Source organism: Castor canadensis, chromosome 16, assembly GCF_047511655.1.
Source record: "Castor canadensis chromosome 16, mCasCan1.hap1v2, whole genome shotgun sequence".
NCBI lineage: Eukaryota > Metazoa > Chordata > Mammalia > Rodentia > Castoridae > Castor > Castor canadensis.
The window spans coordinates 56,031,384-56,049,533 of record NC_133401.1 but is presented as its reverse complement, the minus strand read 5'-3'; the positions used below and the strand labels follow the sequence as shown (position 1 = coordinate 56,049,533).

The 18,150-nt window shown below is 40.8% G+C and overlaps 1 protein-coding gene across 8 annotated transcripts in view; it reads right to left on the bottom strand.

Annotated features, from left to right (window-relative positions):
* The window catches only part of Gria1 (glutamate ionotropic receptor AMPA type subunit 1), a 348,064-nt gene that overhangs the window by 163,665 nt on the left and 166,249 nt on the right, over nucleotides 1–18,150 (bottom strand). For all 8 annotated transcript variants that reach the window (XR_012442449.1, XM_074057054.1, XM_074057051.1 and 5 more), the window contains 2 exons: nucleotides 3,998–4,237; nucleotides 171–355 (listed from right to left, as the gene is read on the bottom strand). Coding sequence is in view for 7 of the 8 variants with exons in the window: in XM_074057054.1 (XP_073913155.1) it covers nucleotides 171–355; nucleotides 3,998–4,237 (425 nt within the window). In the remaining variant the exon portion in view is untranslated. The remainder of the gene's footprint in view (nucleotides 1–170; nucleotides 356–3,997; nucleotides 4,238–18,150) is intronic.

The window sequence follows — 18,150 nt, the reverse complement described above, 5'->3', positions numbered from 1 at the left end:
AAATTTAGGAATTAAATTTTCGTAATTACAGAATGTGAGCTGGAAGGCCTCCTGTCTCATCTTGACAACAGTCCTCTTTAGAGCCCTCTTCCTAATACACATGGCAGAAGTGTGTCCAGATTTTCCTGAATTATCCTCAACCCCACCCAGACCCCTTGCTGCCTCACTACCTGACCCAAGATGGCATTGAGGCGTTCTGATTCGCAGTCCACCACCACCAGCCTCTCCTTTTTCTTTTCCAGGTCTTGAAATAGCATTCGGTATCCTTCTTCTGTGGTCGTCAAAATGTTTACCGCAGTCACCTGCCAGTTCTTCTCTGCAGCTGTGTCCAGGACTTTCTGCAGGACGGACAAGCCTGGGGGTTGTTGAGTGTGACAGAAAAATGGTGGACAATCAGCGTATGCAGGTACCACCCCACTTCTGTTAGGCAATCTCCTATGCTCCCCCAAATCCTACCTCTCCTCTGAGCTTCCCCACAGTTAAGCTCAGCTCTGGTTTTCTCTCACTATGAAAGTCTGTTTCCAGGACAGAAACATTCTGTGTTTCTGTTCCCAGGACACTGTTAAACAGAAGAATTAGTGATTAAAAAACATAATCTGAGGCTCAGCTCCAAAATACTGGCTAAATTGCTGTGTACAGGCTCATTCTCCTCTTCAAACTTTGGTTTCTTCAAAGGTAAAGCCACAATGTAAATAACACCCACAATCTGCATTGTGAATATTAAATGAGAAAGTCTGGTGCGTGTGAGTCTGATACCTGCAAGTGTTTTATACACGTCGAGAATTATTGTTTGGAGCATTCAGTAACTGCTTACTAAATGTGTCACTCTGACATCTAAACAGACACCTAATAACCACAGTTAAGATTTGTGAATGCTAGCTACATCCTCAATAGTTAGTACTTTGTCACGCAGTAGGTGTTGAATAAGTGTGTGTTACACTTCTCTCTTCTGATTTGTAGTCAAAGGAGTGGAGGGAGCTATTATTCAAAGCTGCTTTGTTTCATCTAATATACTGTGTATTAGTTTCCTATTGCTGTTGTAATAATACCACAAACCTACCACAACAGAAATGACTGTTTTTTTAGTTTTAAAAGGTACATTTATCTAAAAGAATTCTTACTCCCTCCAAGTTAAATCTATTTTGCAGTTTGGAGCAGGCCAAAATAAATTGCTTCACTCTTCCTCCAGAGACCCTGGACTCTGTGATATAGTCTCCTCTAGTCTCTTCTGTGGCTGAACCACACCCTGATGTCAGGCAATTTTCTGCAAGGTCATCTAGACCTCCTGGTATCCTGGTGCCCCTTGTCTTATCCTCATAAAAGGCCTTTGTTTGGATGTTAGAGCTATTCACTAGTCAAGATCTAACTGAAGCTCGGTAGTTTTTCTCTGGTCAGCACAGACGACAGGAGGGTTTACTTTGGATTTGTCAGAGGCACCAACCTTACAGTTAAGACAGTTCCCTCAGAAGTGCTTAGTGAAGCTCTAATCACTAATTAGGATTTTAAACCTGATTGCATATTTTACCACAGCATTTTTATTCCTATAATAAAATTATGTCCTGTGAATATTATATCTAACAGGCTAAATGAATGTGAAAAGAGAAATTACTATCTTATTTTTCAGGGGCCAGATATTTGAGATAGGTCTTCCTGGGCTAAAATAAAGGTGTTGGTAAGGTTGTTTTGCTTTCTGGAGGTTCTAGAGGAGAATCCATTCTCTTTCCTTTACAGCTTTTGGAAGCTTTCTGAATCCCTTTGGCTTATGGCCCTTCTCTCAAAGACAAAGCCAACTATGGTGGCCAAGACTTCCTTATCTCACTGTGACACTGACTCTTCTACCTTCTACTTTCACAGTGAAGGACCTTTGCAAGTATACTGTGTCCAACAGAGTGATCCAAGAGAACTTCCTATTTAAAGGTCTGTTAATTAGCAACCTTAATTCTATCTGTAACCTTAATTCCCCTTTGCCACATAATGTAAACATATCTGCAGATTCCAGGAATTAAGTAATGGATATGTTTGGGAGCTGTCATTGTTCGACCTGTCACAGATGGTGATTTGCTCTTGTACTATTAATCTTTTGTGTGTATATATATTAATTTATATCTTTAGTGTGTGTGTGTGTGTGTGTGTGTAATTTCCATCTCCCAGTAACACTACTTGTCTTTTCTATGGTGACCAATTCAGTGCCTGGTGCTAAGAATCATATATAGATTGATTCTGTTATGTTTTCCTGTTTTTGTTTCATTTTCAGGACAAGTCAGTTGGTATGTTTGAGTCTCACATTTACTGAAAATTTACCATGTGTCCAGTATTGTTTTTCTGGATTTCTCCTCTTTAATTTGCCAAACCCTGTGTGGTAGGTACTACCCCTTTTTTGGCAATACTGGATTTTGAACTCAAGACTTCATGCTAGGCTAGTGTTCTACTGCTTGAGCCATGCCTCCAGCCCCAGGTAGGTATTGTTCTTATCCTTATTTTACAGATGTGGAAATTGAGGCACAGAATAATGTAGTCATTGGTCCAGAGTCACACAACTAACAAATGGCAGAGCTCAGAGCTCTGAGTTCTGAGGCAAATGGAGACCTTTTGAGAATTTAGGTTCTTCTGTCAATGCCAGAGATGCTCCTCTATAAGCAAAGTCATATTTTTCTGGCTTTACCACTTCTAGCCTCAACTTTATGCCACAAAACTGTCCTGAAAGAGACCTTCTCCAGGTGACCCCCACAGTGGCTGCTGTCTGAGAAGGGAAATGATCAAACAGGGAGAGGGAATGTAAAATGAAAGAAAATAGAGTACTTCCCATCTCTCACTCTGCACACCTTGCCATCTGCCTATCTGCTTGAGAAAACATTTTTACAAGCCACTTTCCTATCCAATGGTCTTTTAAAACTTCCCAGATGCAATCATGTCAGGGCAGTGCTGCTCCATGTCAACTTCTAGGCCTTGTCCCATTTACTGACTTACATCCATATCGTAAATTCTTATAGGACTAGGCAATATATAAGGGGAAGGCAAACCAGAGCAAGCAAACACCTCAGGGGTCAGAAAGAAGAAGAGTTCTCATTCAGAGGGTCAAGGAATAGAGAAAGTGGCATTTGAGCAAGCTGAAAAAGACGAGAAGGGCTTATATAGGTAGATTTGAAAAGGGAAATACATTCCAGAAAATGAGAATAGTATGAGTAAGATACAGAGAAGAAAAACGTATGGTAAACATTTGGTAAATGTGATGTAAAGTTCAAAGAAAGCAGAATTACCAAGACCTGAGAGGGATGATAGTGGTGGTAGCGGTGGTGGTGACGATGATTAAGGTAATGATGATGGTGGTAATGTGGTGGTGATGGTGTAATACTGATGGTGTGTGGTGATTGATAATGTTGATGATGATTATTATGGGGGTGATGCTGATGGTGGTAGTTATGATGGTGGTGTGATGATGTTGGTGATGATGGTAACAGCAACTAATATATATTGAGGATTTTGAGCATTTACTACTATGTTGCAGGCACAGTAATATGAACAGGACTTTCTACTAATTATTTCATTTAATCTTCATGACACCTTTATGAAATAGAGACTGTATTTATATTTACTATAAAAATGAGAAAATGAAGGCATGGAGAATTTTACCCTCATCACATAAGTAGTAAAACTAAGGAATAGACAGTTTTCCCAAAGTCAAATGGCTAGAGAAGAGAGAACCTAGTGTTCAGTTCCAGGTCTATCCAAACTCCTCTGGCTGAGGTCCTTGAACTTGGGACTCAGGAGAGCTTGGTGAGCTATAGAGTGACACGATATGTTAAGAGGATTTCTCTCTCAAAGGGTGTGGTTACACACTGTGAAATTGAGATTCATTACTAAGAAATAAGTCCACAGAAATAAAACATTTCTGATCATGTCCATGCTTTTCAAGGAAGCAGTGAAGTATTATTCTTATTCCTGCTGGTAATTTTCTTTCCATCCCTCAACAGTCTTCCTTCCCTAGTCCTTGACTTACCCCTGTCAGCATCATAAATGTAGACAAATTTCTGCCACTTGTAATGGTCAATGATACTTATGAGGGCATCCTGTAGTTCAGGGCGCAGTTGAAGGACAAACTGATTGGATGTATCAACAGGAAAGCTTGGCGTAATGAAGCACACGTGGAGGGCCCCACAGAAGGAGGTCAGCATGTTGACAGTCCTTCGTTCATAAAACCCAAAGATGGCATAGACTCCTTTGGAGAACTGGGAACAGACTAAAAGAGAAGAAAGGCAGGGTTAATGGATAGAAGATGTTGCAAACTAATTGTCATTGGCTCAAAACTAGATCCATCTACTAGACAATCCATCCAACCATCACCCACCCACCATATATTATCTAGCCATATACCCATCCAACTAACCAGTCCATCCACCTATGCTTTCAACCCACCAACATATTTACCTGTTTATTTGCCCTCCCCATCTATCCATACTCCTCAATACTCAACCTCCCCCAAGAGGAGGAGGATATAAAGCATTATCATACATTACTTCACCTTGTCTCTACAATGGCCCTGTTAAGGTAAGAAAGGGATATTTGATAGTAAGGCTAAAGAGCAAGGATAAGAAAGTTAATGGACATATTCATGTAGTACATCCAGAACAAATTTGAGTTGGGCAGATTTTGACTCTATCATGACTTTTCCATTTCATTGCCCATCACTTCAAAGCAAAGCATCAAAACATGCTATAGGAAGTAGGACCTCAGCCAACTATTACTGCTGATATATGTCTAGGTAAACAAGTGTTGATTTTTTCCTACCTATCCCTTACTCTCAAAGTGTATTTCTCTGTTGATGTTCATGTTGTGTTTGTACATCTGCTAGCTGATTTTCTGGCCCCTCAGGGTATCAGCCATAGTAATAACTTAGCTATGTGAACATCCCCACAGGATTCATTTCATAGGATCCAAGTGCAGCTGCCAATCCCAGTTTGTGGTCTATTACTTTGCTGGTTAGACTGTAATACTAATAAAATCAAGGGCATGAGCTCAAACACTAGGTTAGTATGTTCCTAAATTTCATTTTACTGTTTGGTATAGGATGGAGTTTTCCCAGCAAGGGGACTAATCCAAAGGCCAATACTAAGAGTACAATACTAAGAGTACAATACTAAGAGTATTGTAGAATGCTTTGCTGTACTTTTGCACATATTAGGCTGTTTAGTTCTTATTATAACTCTGGGACTTAGATATTACCAGGTATGTTTTTTCTTTTAAGATAAAAAGGTTAATGCTTTTAGATCCTCTTCTCTCTTTACCATATCACCTGTTCCATGACCCTACATGGCCTTTGTATATGGGGGTGTCCAAGATATGTTCCAAGAAACATTAGTTTCACAAGATGATTGTTCAAAAAGAGAAGTCTGGGTAGGCATGGTGGCACATGTCTGTAATTCTAGCTCTCAGCAGGATTGTGATTTTTAGGCTAGCCTTGGCTACATAGTGAGAACCTGTCTCAAAAAAGTAATGAAAAGAAAAATGTCATTTTTGGTTAAACAAACTTAGGAAATGGTGTGTACCCTGTTCTCACCTTGAGTTTCATACTGCACACTAGCTACAGAAAAGATTGTGAGGAATCTCATCTAGCTTTAATCTAGATTTTACCAATAAAATTTAATTTAGATTTTCTAATACCATGTTAAAAGTATTAACCAAAAAGATCTGGTTAGTTCTTTTAATATGGTATTGAAAATTTTTTGGGTCATGCTGCACTAAAGAATGCAAGTAACCACTGGTAGCTGTTTTGAGTCCCAACTTTCAGTCCCTAGATAAAATGGGCTTGAAAGACCATTATCTCATTAAGATTTATACTGAACCACTTAAGTCATCTGCCCATTTATAGGAGATCTGGCAAGATATTGCTAATGTGTACTTGCATAGTTATAGCTACTGGGCACTAACTACCTCTTAAAATACTTGGTCCCTTGACTGACTGCCCTTTGAAACCAGAACCTCATGGAATGCCTGATTTTAGTCTACTTCATGGTCCTCCCAGCATCTGAAGGTGGTACTCAGTCATGGCCTTGAGATTTATGGCATTTATTTTTTTCCCCTTTTTAAATTATTGTTGTACTGGGGGTACATTGCAACATTTACAGAAGTTCTTAAAATATATCATAGTTAAATTTACCCTCTCCATTATTCTTATTTATCCCTCCTCCCCCATTCCTGGAATAGTTTCAACAGGTCTCCATTTTTCCATTTTTATACATGAGTATGTAATATTTCCACCATATTCACCCTCTTATACCCTTTCTTTATGTCCTCCCCCATTCCACTGTGGCTTTTGGCTTTTAGCAATAGGATCCATTCTCTGCCCAGAAGCTCAAAACACCTTGTTTTGCTTCCTTGTGCAAATCCTCTTATGGTTTTGAGATTTCTCATTGCACGTGGGAAAAATTCCTAAATATCTGACTATGACACACAATTTAAATAACATAGGCTCTCTGACTTCTCCTACCTCACACATTATTATCCCTGCTCTTGCCATTATGTCTGTCACTCTGTGCTTCAGGGATTGGTACTTGGGGCAGTCTCTGTACTTACTGTTCTCTCCCTACTTGCAGTGCTATTCCCTGACCTCTTACCAAATATCACTACTTCTCTGCAATCATGTTTCAACTCATCTCACTTCCCCAAACAGGCCTTTCTTTATCATCTCCCCTCAATACTCTTCAGACTCTACCACATCATCCTGTCTTATTATTATTATCTAAAATTATCATCTGGCTTCTTCGTGAACAACTGTGGCTGCTTGAGTCAATGAAAATTTCCTAAAAATAGGGATATTGCTTGTGCTGCAGAGCCAGCGGGGAGTTTGGAACATGGAAGGTGGTTAATAAATACTTGATAGGTGGTGAAAGGTCATGTGACGCACAATAGGTGATGGAGACTGCTGGGTCCTACAGGGCCTCCTGCTCCCCTGCCTCGGATAGCTTACCCTCAACCACTTATACCACTTTCTCTTTCACCCTAATGAGGACACTCTTTCCACTCACAGCCCACAATCGGAACTGTCTCTAAATGTCTATTGTAATTACTAGACTCAAGATTTCCATCGATATGGATTTTTCTTCCAGTAAGCATGCCTTGTATATTATCCTCTCTATGTTAAATATAGATTTATCAAAATGCACATTCCATCTTACAGGGATAAGTGTATATGGGAAGCACATAAACCCTATTAAAATATTATAATACACTCTCTGTGGTATTTTTAGCATCTTTTCTCTCCCCTTGCTGCAATGAAATTTTATCTTGTGGGATGTACATCTGATGTTCAAGATCTATTCCCTCATGTCATCTGCAGTGTGCACACATTCCGTTGGGCCTCTGGGTCCCTCATGAGTGGCATTTCTTGCTAGGACTTTAGAAGTAGAGGAGGAAAGTTAGGATGAGGGTAGAAGAACTAACCATGATCAAATCCTTAGACACATAGAGGCCAGTTTTTTTTTTCTTTTCTCAAATTATCTCCCTATTTTCCCCTTCTGCAGATTTTTCTTTTCTTAAACTGCGTACTTCCTCTTTTAAGACTAAGATGGTGTATTTCCCTACTGCTTCTTAAAAGAGCATGGTTTAGAGGTAGCCAGACCTGGATTTACTCTAGTAGACTTTGGCTCACAAAGTCGCTCAGCATTAGACTTTCAAGTTGTCTCCTCCTTTTATCTAAACCTGAAGTACAGCAAGAAAAGAGAGAGGGAGGGAGAAAAGGAGAGAGAAAGAGAGGGAGAAGGAGGAAGAGAGAGAAAGACAGAGAGAGAGAAAGATTGAGAAAGAGAGACTGATACTACAGGCCCAAGGTGTGTGGGGGAAAGGAATCACTGGTTAATACTGAGAAATACAATGTGGTTATATTGAGAAATATAATCAGTAGTAATAAGTCATTTCTTTCAATATCTAGCATAATAAACATAATAAATATCCAATCAGAAGAGATAACTTGGTTCTGTAGAAAAAGCACTAGTCTAAAGATGCCAGATGACCTGGAGGATTCTCTTTTTGACTTAATTATTACAGAGAACTTGTATGACCTAGAGCAAATCCCACACCTCCCCTGGGAGTTTTCTCATCTGTAAAACATGGTTTAGACTCCACAACATTTGACACTCCTTCAGGCTCTAGTTTTCTAAAGTCTAATCCAATTGACTAGAACATGTTTACTGATTCAACAATACTTTAGCTGTTTGCCTATCAAGCTTTTAGCAACCTCCAGTGCAGTTTGTCAATCTCTGAAAGTAGTTAAGGCTCTGAGTTCTTGGACTCCATTGTAACAAAATCCTACCACTAAATCTAGATGCTTTTCTAGTCTTGAGTTTTATTTAATATGTAATTTTTAATCTGCTGTGTGAATTAGCTACCTAGCAAAAAGGCAAATCACAAAGGGGCAGGAGTGGAGCAGGCATTGTCAGATATGGTAAACAGAAGGGAAGAAATGAGACTGCTCCAAAGCAGAATTAGGGCCAAATCATAGACACTCACCACCTTGACATTTTTGTTTCAGAGTAGGTGGTCTGTGTGCAGGATCCTTCACTTTAGGAAAGCGATGGTGAACATAATTCCTGTGGGAACAGTCACTAAGAGCTGACATTTGAGCATTTACTCAGAGTCATACACTGTGCCAAGGATGTTTCCTGGTGTTGACTCCTCATCACACGAGGTAGGGTACAGACTGGGGACCAGCATGAAACAAAGCTGAGACCTGAGTTCTATCACTCTGACTATAGAACTTGAGCTCCTGATATGTATGATCGACCTCTTTCTCCCTCCACATGATAGAAAGAAATAGTTTGGGTACATGGGTCAAATTCAGTTTCTGGAAAATCCTCTTATATAGCACACTGCCTTCCCCTGGTGCCAGTTAAAGAGGCACTACTGCGTTAGGAGCCATGGATAAATATATCTGAGTGGTGTTTGATGGCTCTGTCTCTCATCCCTGGGAAAGTCATATATACATATATGTTTTCTCTTCTTTGCCTTCCCATCTGTCAATTGGCCTGTTCATTCACTACTGGACAGCCAGTATCTGATGTCTTGAGATATCATGTTGAGCAATGGAGAGACAGGCAAGTCCCATCCTTAAGGACCATCATCTTGACAATGGGAGAGACTGAGAGCTAGCCAAGCAAAAGCGATTCAGTCTCGGTGCTTTGGCAGAGTGAGTTCAGGGTTCGGACAAGAACACCTGGACAAGGACACCTAACCCTAGGCTCTGGGGACCTCAAAGAAGGCCTCCAAAAGGAAGTGCCAGCTTCACCACTGCAAGATGAGCAATCCTCAAGCCAGGAGAGGGTGTTGGGTACAGTTGGTCATGCATAAAGGATATTCTAGGCCTCACACAAAGGCCTGGCAGAGAGAGAAAAGACAGCACACTCAGGGAACCCTGCCAGAGTATCAGATTCTGAGGTCCCTGCCTTCAAGAGATTCTGTAGCAGAGTGTGTCCAATAATCAGAGTGAGTGAAAAATGAGGCCAGGAATTCCCTCTTGGGAAGCACAAGGGCAGGAAAACCCACATGCTGCTCAGTCCGGCTGTCCAATTCCATCCTCGGTTCACTCAGCCCGCTTTGATAATCACTTCTGGTTAAGGCATCATCCATTTAGTATCAACAAATCTCCCAGCCCTGGGCACTGGCCTTGACAGCTCCCTCCCAAGGAGGGAGTGCCCAGTATTAGCAGCATCTTTTTTTTTATTGTCACTTAATTTAAGGCCTCTCACTCCAACATTTCTCCTTAGCTCTTGGCTTCAGTCCCTGAAAATGTGTCAGCCCTGGTGGCAAATAGTGGATAATGAGGTGATGGGACAGCTTCATTTTGGGGAGGGGGTTAGGAGATAGCATGTGTGGATGGGGGGGACTTTTAGTCACTCATCCCCCTCCCTGAACAGTTCTATCCTTGTTGGTGGGAATTGCATTCTTAGTCATCAACTGCACTGAATGACATCAAATGTGCTTTATTTCTATCACTCGGAAGACATTGAGAGTGATCTTCTGTCCTTTTTTATGCTCTCTTTCATCCTAGCTCCAGTACTGATATGCAAAGGATTGCCATAATGATCTAAATTGTCCCCATTCACTCTACACTATGTCCTGTTTATTTAGGATTCTGAGACATGCCCAGGGCTTTGCTGTCATTTAGTAGATAAAACTGTATCACTTATTGAATAAATTCAACAAATTTTCTTGAACACCAAAAATAATGTTGTCAGAAATTGGGACACTGTGATGACACAAAACACACATGTTTTCTGCTGTCACAGGCCTTGTGCATAGGTTGAGTAAGTTCTACATCAAGGGAGATAAAGGGTTACTTGAGAGAGTAATAGGGGATCAATTAGAACGACGACCATAATTGTCCCTATAGCCAGCATTTACTGAGCACTTACTATAGGCCATGTGTGGTACTAGGCACCCCGTGTTTATATCCAGGGAGAGGGACCAGTTTATCCAAAGGTACTGTGGTGAAAAAGGAGGGAATGTCAGAGCAATTCCAGAAAATGCAGCAGACTGGGCTAAGGGGAATGACATAGCAGAGGTCAAGGTTACTGAAGACCTCACTGGGGCTGGAGAAGTTAAGCCAGTATCCTATACAGAACTGGATAGGGAAGATATAAAAATTCTTGGTGATGTTACTTGTTTAATGTTCTTCTAAGTGAGGTTGACCACCTAGTACCATGGGTCTGGGAGGTATGCAATGTCCTTGGTGCACCAGCCACAGAACTTAAGTAGTTTACTCCCTGTTAGCTTAGGCTAACAGAGAATGAGAGCTGTGCTCATGGGCTGGCACTGAAATCCAGCCAAGCTTAATGCATTCCACCTACAGCCCTTGGTTTCCTCAGCCATGCTCCCCAGGCAAGGAGGTTCATATCCCATTACATAACTGTTGTCAAATGGGTTCAAAAGGAGGACATTTTTACTCTGCACAACAAACTTCTTAGCACACTGTATACTCATGTACTGTTATGGAAGAGCATTGTATGGTGTCCTCTTTGACCTTTCACTCAACTCAAGAATAAGAGCTCATAGGATCATAGATTTTTAGGACTATTGTCCTAAAAAAAAAAGTCTCCTATTTGATAGCTATCTGATCAAGTCCACTTTAAGGTTTATTTCATTTGCATGTTGTTGGAATATGCAAAACCTGGTATCACTAACCACAAGGAGAGCCTTCTGCCTCATGCAATGCTGTACACTGGAGACTTCCAGTTATCTGTTTATTCCAGGTTGTTGGCACCACTTAGAAAAATGCCCATTCTTTTTATTACTTGTTATTAGAGTTGTGTCACCTATGGAGTGTTTACTATGTGCCAAATCCCACTCTAGACACTTCTCATGCATTTTATCATTTCCTTTTCAAAACGATGTTCTTGTTTCTTTTTCCTATTTCATGCATGATGAAGCTTAAGTTCAAGGAGCTTTAATTAGTCTTCCATGAGTCATTCCTGTGGTTAATTACAAAGCTGGGATATGAATCAAGGTCTGTCACACTTCATGACCTATGCTGTGAAACATGCTACCCTGTCTCCTGAAAGTTCATCAACATGAACCTGAAAATAATAATAACAGCTGAATGGAGCACTTATTGTGTGCCAAGTATGCTAAGTACTTTACATGAATTACCTATTTACTATTACTTTCATAGAAAAAGGTAGCAATATAATTATCACCCTCAATTTATAGAAAGAAAATTTAGGCTAAATTAACCTGCTCAAGGTCACACAGCTGTAAAATAGAAGACTAATAATCCAAATACAAGTGGCCCAATTTCAGAGCCATCTTTCTGATCCTCCATGTCAGATATTAGCAAACTTTTTCCACAAAGATCCAACTAGTAAATATTTGAGACTATGTAAGCCATATGGTCTCTGTTGAAATGACTCAGTGTTGCATAAAAGCAACTGAAGACAACGTTTAAACAAATAAGTGTGCCTGTATGTCAATAAAACTTTATTTACAAAAATAGGCAAGGGGCTGGGTTTGGCCTATTGGACATAATTTGCAAACTCCTATTCTATGCTAGTCTGCTACTGGATAGGAAGGCAGTGCTACACTAACAATTTGTTGGAGGCAATAATCATGCATAGTATATTATATGACATTCGGTTCTCTCACATCCATTTTCTCTTGTGAATACCCAGTAAGGTGGTAGGGCAGGAATGATGACCCTTGAGCCCATGTACAGATAAGAAAGCAGTTGGGGAATGATAGCAACAGGTCTGAACCCATGTCTTCCTTTGCCACTTTTGTGGTTCCTCTGGTGACTGTCATTCACAACATGAGTTGGGGAAGCATATCTTGAGAGGGCCAGCATCAATGGTTGAGATCTCAATTCGACTGAAGGTCACCACTTGCTGGGTTCCATATCACAGCCAATGAGACCTTGAAGTTTTCAGGTAGTTGCCAAGTATACAGACACAAGGATTGGAATCTGGCAAGTAGGCATGGTGGTTCCAGGTTGCATTCATTTCTTGAGCACTGACCAGTTTTGGACTATAGGAGGTTGTGACAATGTCCTATAACTAAAGTCCATTCTGATGAGATGGTAAAGGAGACCCCATTTCAAGAGGAAAAGTATTTTCAGATGCTTATTCAGAAAGGAGCTACATATTATCAGGGAAATGACAACATTGTGTACCCTGCAGAGATGAGGCTCAGAGGCATGGAGCCCAGTCAACTATGTGTGGTGGGGGTGAGCTGGGGGTGAGAAGCTGGGTTTGCAATAGGATTGGAACTGACATTGGCTAGGGTTCAGGGACTAAGGCTGAAGTTGGGTCAGTGCCTGCACAGCCTCATCTGGGGGAAGGAGGTGGAATTCACTGAACAGTCCTGGTGGACATCATCTCTACCTGGCCCTGTCTTCTGCTGTACTTGGAACAAGTACACGAACCAGCCAGAGCAGAACAAATAAAAGCAAGGACATTTGCCAAGGGAAGGGAGTTGTGGGAGAAATCAACTCCATGACTCCCTTCCTTAGGCCACATTAGGCTCCATAGACCCTCAATCACAAAGCAGCTGTTGCTGGCTTATTAAAGAACTATCACTATAAAGAACACCAGGTAAATCATTCATCAAATGAAGCCAGACTCTCCCTTTCGTTACCTTAATTTCTGTTTCCTGAGTAACTGGGAGAAAAACATCTTTTGTTTCTTATTTGCTATTCTTTTCCTATGAAAATCATACTTGCAAATGACTTTTGCTAAGCCAAGTGGTAAGCATTCAGTGCGATGCATGCCTATGAATTTGATTAGCATCTGTCAATCAAGGCCAAAGTTTCCTGAAACCCACAATGACAGCCCAAGGGTAACCTTAATCAGCAAAATCCAACTTCGATCTGTGGTGCATGTTCTGAGGAGAGAGGAAGGACAGGAAGGAAGGAATAAAGTTACCAAAGTTGGAGATCCTGAGTCCCTAAAACCAAAATGACATCACGAGAAAACAAATTCATGCCTGACCCTACCCTTGATTGACTTCCAGATCTGTGAGCAGTAATCAAGTAGACAGAGAAGAAAAGCTGGAGCATTTATCTTTTTGCCCTGTTAGCCCATGGTATCAGCAAAGCATGCTGAGACTGCTACATTTATCATTAATACTTGGCCGGAAGGTAGAGTCTTGCTATGAACATGACTTTCTCCTCCAACAGGGGTGTGAAGAACAGTGAAGAGTCTGCACTTTGAAATCTCAGGATGTAAGCTCAGGCCCTGCTCACCTCTTCCACCAACCTTTGCTCACAAGCCACATACCCTCTGCCTGGCTTCATACTGTTTTTTTTCTTACCTCTCAAGTAAGAGAGATTTTCCTGCCTTGGGGTTTCAGTACAAGTTGTCCTTTCCTAGAAAGCACTTCAGGCACTCTTTTGATGCCTGGTGCCTTCTCAGTCTTTGGGTCACAGCTTAAAAATTCTCTCCCTTTTACTCTTTATTGTAGTACCTTATTTATTTAAATCATAGCTTATCTCTATCTTTATTCCTTTTAAGTTTTTATTTGTTTAATCTCATCTCCCCCATTAGGGCAGGAATTATGTTTATTTGGTTTATTATTATAGTTCTAGCATCTGGTACAGTGCCTGGCATATGAGAGGCACCAAAACACATTTGCTGAGTGAAGTGAATGGATGAATGACCAAGGAAGGTGCTTCTTCTCTGTATGACCTTAGAAAAGTCATTCCCCTTCTTTGGATTTCATTTCTTTATTTATAATGGAAGTGAGATTCAGTTAGCTGTAATATTTTTCTGCCTCTCTAACTGTACACATTTTCTCATATCCTTACAAGAAGGGGGAGCTGAGACAAGAAAGCAGAGAGCACAAGCTGTCCAGCCCAGGGACTGGAACTTACATCTCCTGGACAATTTCCCCAAGAGACTAGCTGCTCCCAGCTCCTCAGTATTGAGTTCCCGTTCAAACAACATTGGAATTACTTTCCTAATTTTTTCAAAACATGTCAGGAAATGGCTCTTCCTAAGAAACAGTAGAGGCTCCTTGAATTCTGGAAGAAATTCTGAGAATATAAATATTTCTCGCTATCCTAGAGTATTGTCTTTGTATACTCTGTGAAAATGAAGAGTTCCAGGAGTCTGTGAGAGGTATAGGCTGATATTTGAATTGATTCTGGGGAAAACAGCAAGCAAGAAAAAAGGGAGAATATGACACAGGGTCAGGAACTGTGGACCTGATAAGCGCGTTTGTGGAAAGCATGAAACTGTTGTCAGTGGGCTGGGTTTTCTGCTTTTGCATAACTCACCCCGATTCACCTTTCTAGTCTCATTTGAAACAGTCCTGAGGCCCCAGGCACACTGACACGTGCAGGAAACTGCTACCTTTCAGGTCACTATACCCCTGCATACACTCCTCAGAAATGTCCCTCTACACCTGGAAAACTTCCACACATCTTTCAAGACCTAGCTACATGCTGATCCAATAGGAGGCCTTCCAACTCTTCCAGGAAAAAAAAATCATTTCTTCCTCTTCTGATGTTCTAGTGTACTTTCTCTCTTAGCTCTTGGTATTCAATAATCTACCATTTTCACATCTGTTTTCCTCATTGGATTGTGAGATTCTTTAGGGAGAAGCTTGGTCTAATCTGTTTTTAAAGTCTGTGGGACTAGCCCTGGCTTTGACATAGATACTCAGGAACTGTTGGATGAATGTGTGTTGATTTGCTCTCCTGTGAAGTGAAGCTTATGATACCTTCCTTACCGGTGGTGAGGATCAAAGCAGAGAATAAGATTAGCAAAGTCATAGATTCACTTCAAGTGTAGTGTACATGGAAGGCATCATTTCACTTAAACTGCCCAACCCAAATCTGAGGTGGGCTGGACAAGAGTACAATTCCCTCTTCCACATGTGCTTCTAAGTGTAAAGTTGCTTGCTCTGGGTAGCACAGCAAATAAATACCAATTAGGAAAAGAAAGACCAGCTGCCTGACTTCTGGTAGGGCTTTCTCCCCATTAGATTTTTGCTGGAACTATGACCAGTTCAAATCCAAGGAGATTCCCTGGGAGCCTACCCTCAACCCAGAATGCCAAGCTTGTGACACAGGGTGCTGTGTTTGTAGCCCCAGTGCCAACTGAGTTCTTGGCATCATCACAGAAAAGAATTTAAGATGAGTCCAGTTAGATGAGAACTTTAGCAAAATAGAAAAGCCGGGAAACAAAGCACATCCCAGTAGGCTGGGCAGTGTGGGAACATGAGAAATGTGCCATGTCCTTTGTGTGAGGTATGTTTGTAAGGTTCAGGTCGGTCTTGTCCTTATCTCTGTGCATGGTTCACTGTTTCAACCATCTGGTTTGTTAATCATTTGCTGTGACAATCCTCTTTTAATTGTATCTTATATGTTCTTAGAACTGATAAGTTTGGGATTCTCAGAAACCAATTCTCCTTAATTGAATAGGTGATATATATTTGAGAATCTACCAGTGCTTTCTTGTATTTATTTAGAAAAGGAAAAATCCATTGTTAGGGGATATTTATTTTCCTTTAACAGGATCTCCTTTTAGTCAGAGGGTGAGTTTTGCCAGATGTTTTTCTTGAGATATTCACCTAGGGCGTGCTTATCTCGAGCTCCAGGCAAATCATTAGTGCAAGGTTAAGAGCATGACCAGCTGCAAAAGCCTAATAGGTAGTGAAAGACTTGCAGTTAGCTATTAGTACAGTTTTTCCTTAGCTTCTGGCTCTTGGTTCCCATGCCTTAATGTCCCTAAATTAGCCTACCTCAAGATCACACATGCTTTTCAAAAATAAGCAGTAAAGTGAGATTGTGCTTGTTGATTGATGAAACAAAACCTGGATGCAAGTTCTTTTTAAGATATCACAAACTTATGTACTGTAGTTAGTATAGCCGTGGTTTATCTATCAACTCAGCTGACTGCAGACGGAAAATGTTTAAAAATTTTTTGTACTGAATGTGTACAGGCTTTTTCTTGCCATTATTTCCTAAGCAATACAGTATATCAATGATTTACACAGCATTTACATTGTATCGGGTATACATAATCTAGAGATGGTTTAAAGTACATGGGAGGATGTGCGCATGCCACTTTTTATAAGGAACTTGAGCATCCATAGATTTTTTTTGTCCATGAGGTCCCAGAACCAATGACTCTGTTCTACTTTCCATCCCCTGTAGCACCCTGGCCTAGGGCTTGGTCTTTGCTCATCCTGCAGACTTACTGCACATGTTGTTTTATATCACTATATCCCTGTCTCCACCTTGCCCAATTCCCAGCTTCATCCAATCACATCTTTTGAAAGCAGGCATAGATCATTCATAGCAGTTCTCCTTAAGCCCCTCATGAGGTTTCTTTGAGAAAGTCTGCATTCCTTTATATGATATCTGGGGCCAGCATTGGCTGAGTCCTGCTGGTCTGAACAGCCTCATCACTTTCCTTTCCTTCACCTGTTGCTTCAGTTCCTGCAAGGTATGAAGGCTTTCCTGGATCCTGCTCACTGTGACTTGAACTCTCTCCCCCCTATTTGCTTGGCTGATGTCTTCCTTTACTTCAAGGACCACCCTAAGTAGGTCACACTGTTGTTTCCTGTCACAGCATTTCCTTACAGCACTTACTCAAATTGTAATTATAGTAGAAGCTCTTTTCTTTAATGCAATGGGGACAATAATTAGACTACTTGCAAAATATGGTTAAATGACAAAATATGATTCAGCTTAAAACACCTAAATGCACATGTATCATCAATCTTTTGATGTAGTGGGAACTTGAAGACACTTACAAAATAAGTATAAGTGTGCAAATTTTTTGTGCTTTTCCAATTTTTATTGGTTGTCTCATATGTACTTAATACTATAACATTTTTGGTGATTAATTTAGGAGGCATTCAAAAATACTTAAATTAGTTTCCAAAGAAATGCAGTGATTTTTTGCACTTATGTTTCGCCAGTTTACATAACTTTTAGTTATATTGCCCAGATACAATAAAAAGACAGAAACATAAGTAAGTTTGGAAATAAACAGGATCAATTACTAGTACACCTCCAACAAAGTGGATTTGAGCAGAAACACATAGACTGAGGGAGGCCACAGGCTTTTGCCTCCTCAGGGACATCAGTAAGGCTGGAGAGAGTGAGAATGAAGTGACTGTTTCCAGATCCAAACTGTGTTAGGAATAATAGTGTATAGTTCTACATTTCAAGTTCTGATTTCCTCCCTAGGTTCTATATACGCCTAAAGTATCACATTATTTATCTCCTAACCCCCAAAGGACAACAACTATAGACATGCCACTACCTGCCATCCACGCTGGGGCTACCTATTGGTTCTCAGAATCCCCTCCAAGACAGGTAAGAAGGAGGCAAGGCTGGTTATAGGCTGTGATACAAAAGCTGCAGAATCTTTGCTGGATGTCTTTCTTTTTCTTTTTCTTCCTTCCTTCCTTCCTTCCTTCCTTTGTCTCTTTCTTTTCTTTCTCTCTCTCTCCCTCTTCCTTCCTTTCTTTCTTTCCTATGGTGGTACTGGGGTTTGAACTCAGGGCTTCACACTTGCTGGCAGGTGCTTGAGCCACACATCCAGCCCTTTTACTCTGATTATTTTGGAGATGGAATCTTACATTTTCCTCAGGCCAGTCTCCTATTTTGTGCTTCTGGCTGTAAAATCACTAAAGCATAGGTAGAACTGATAATGG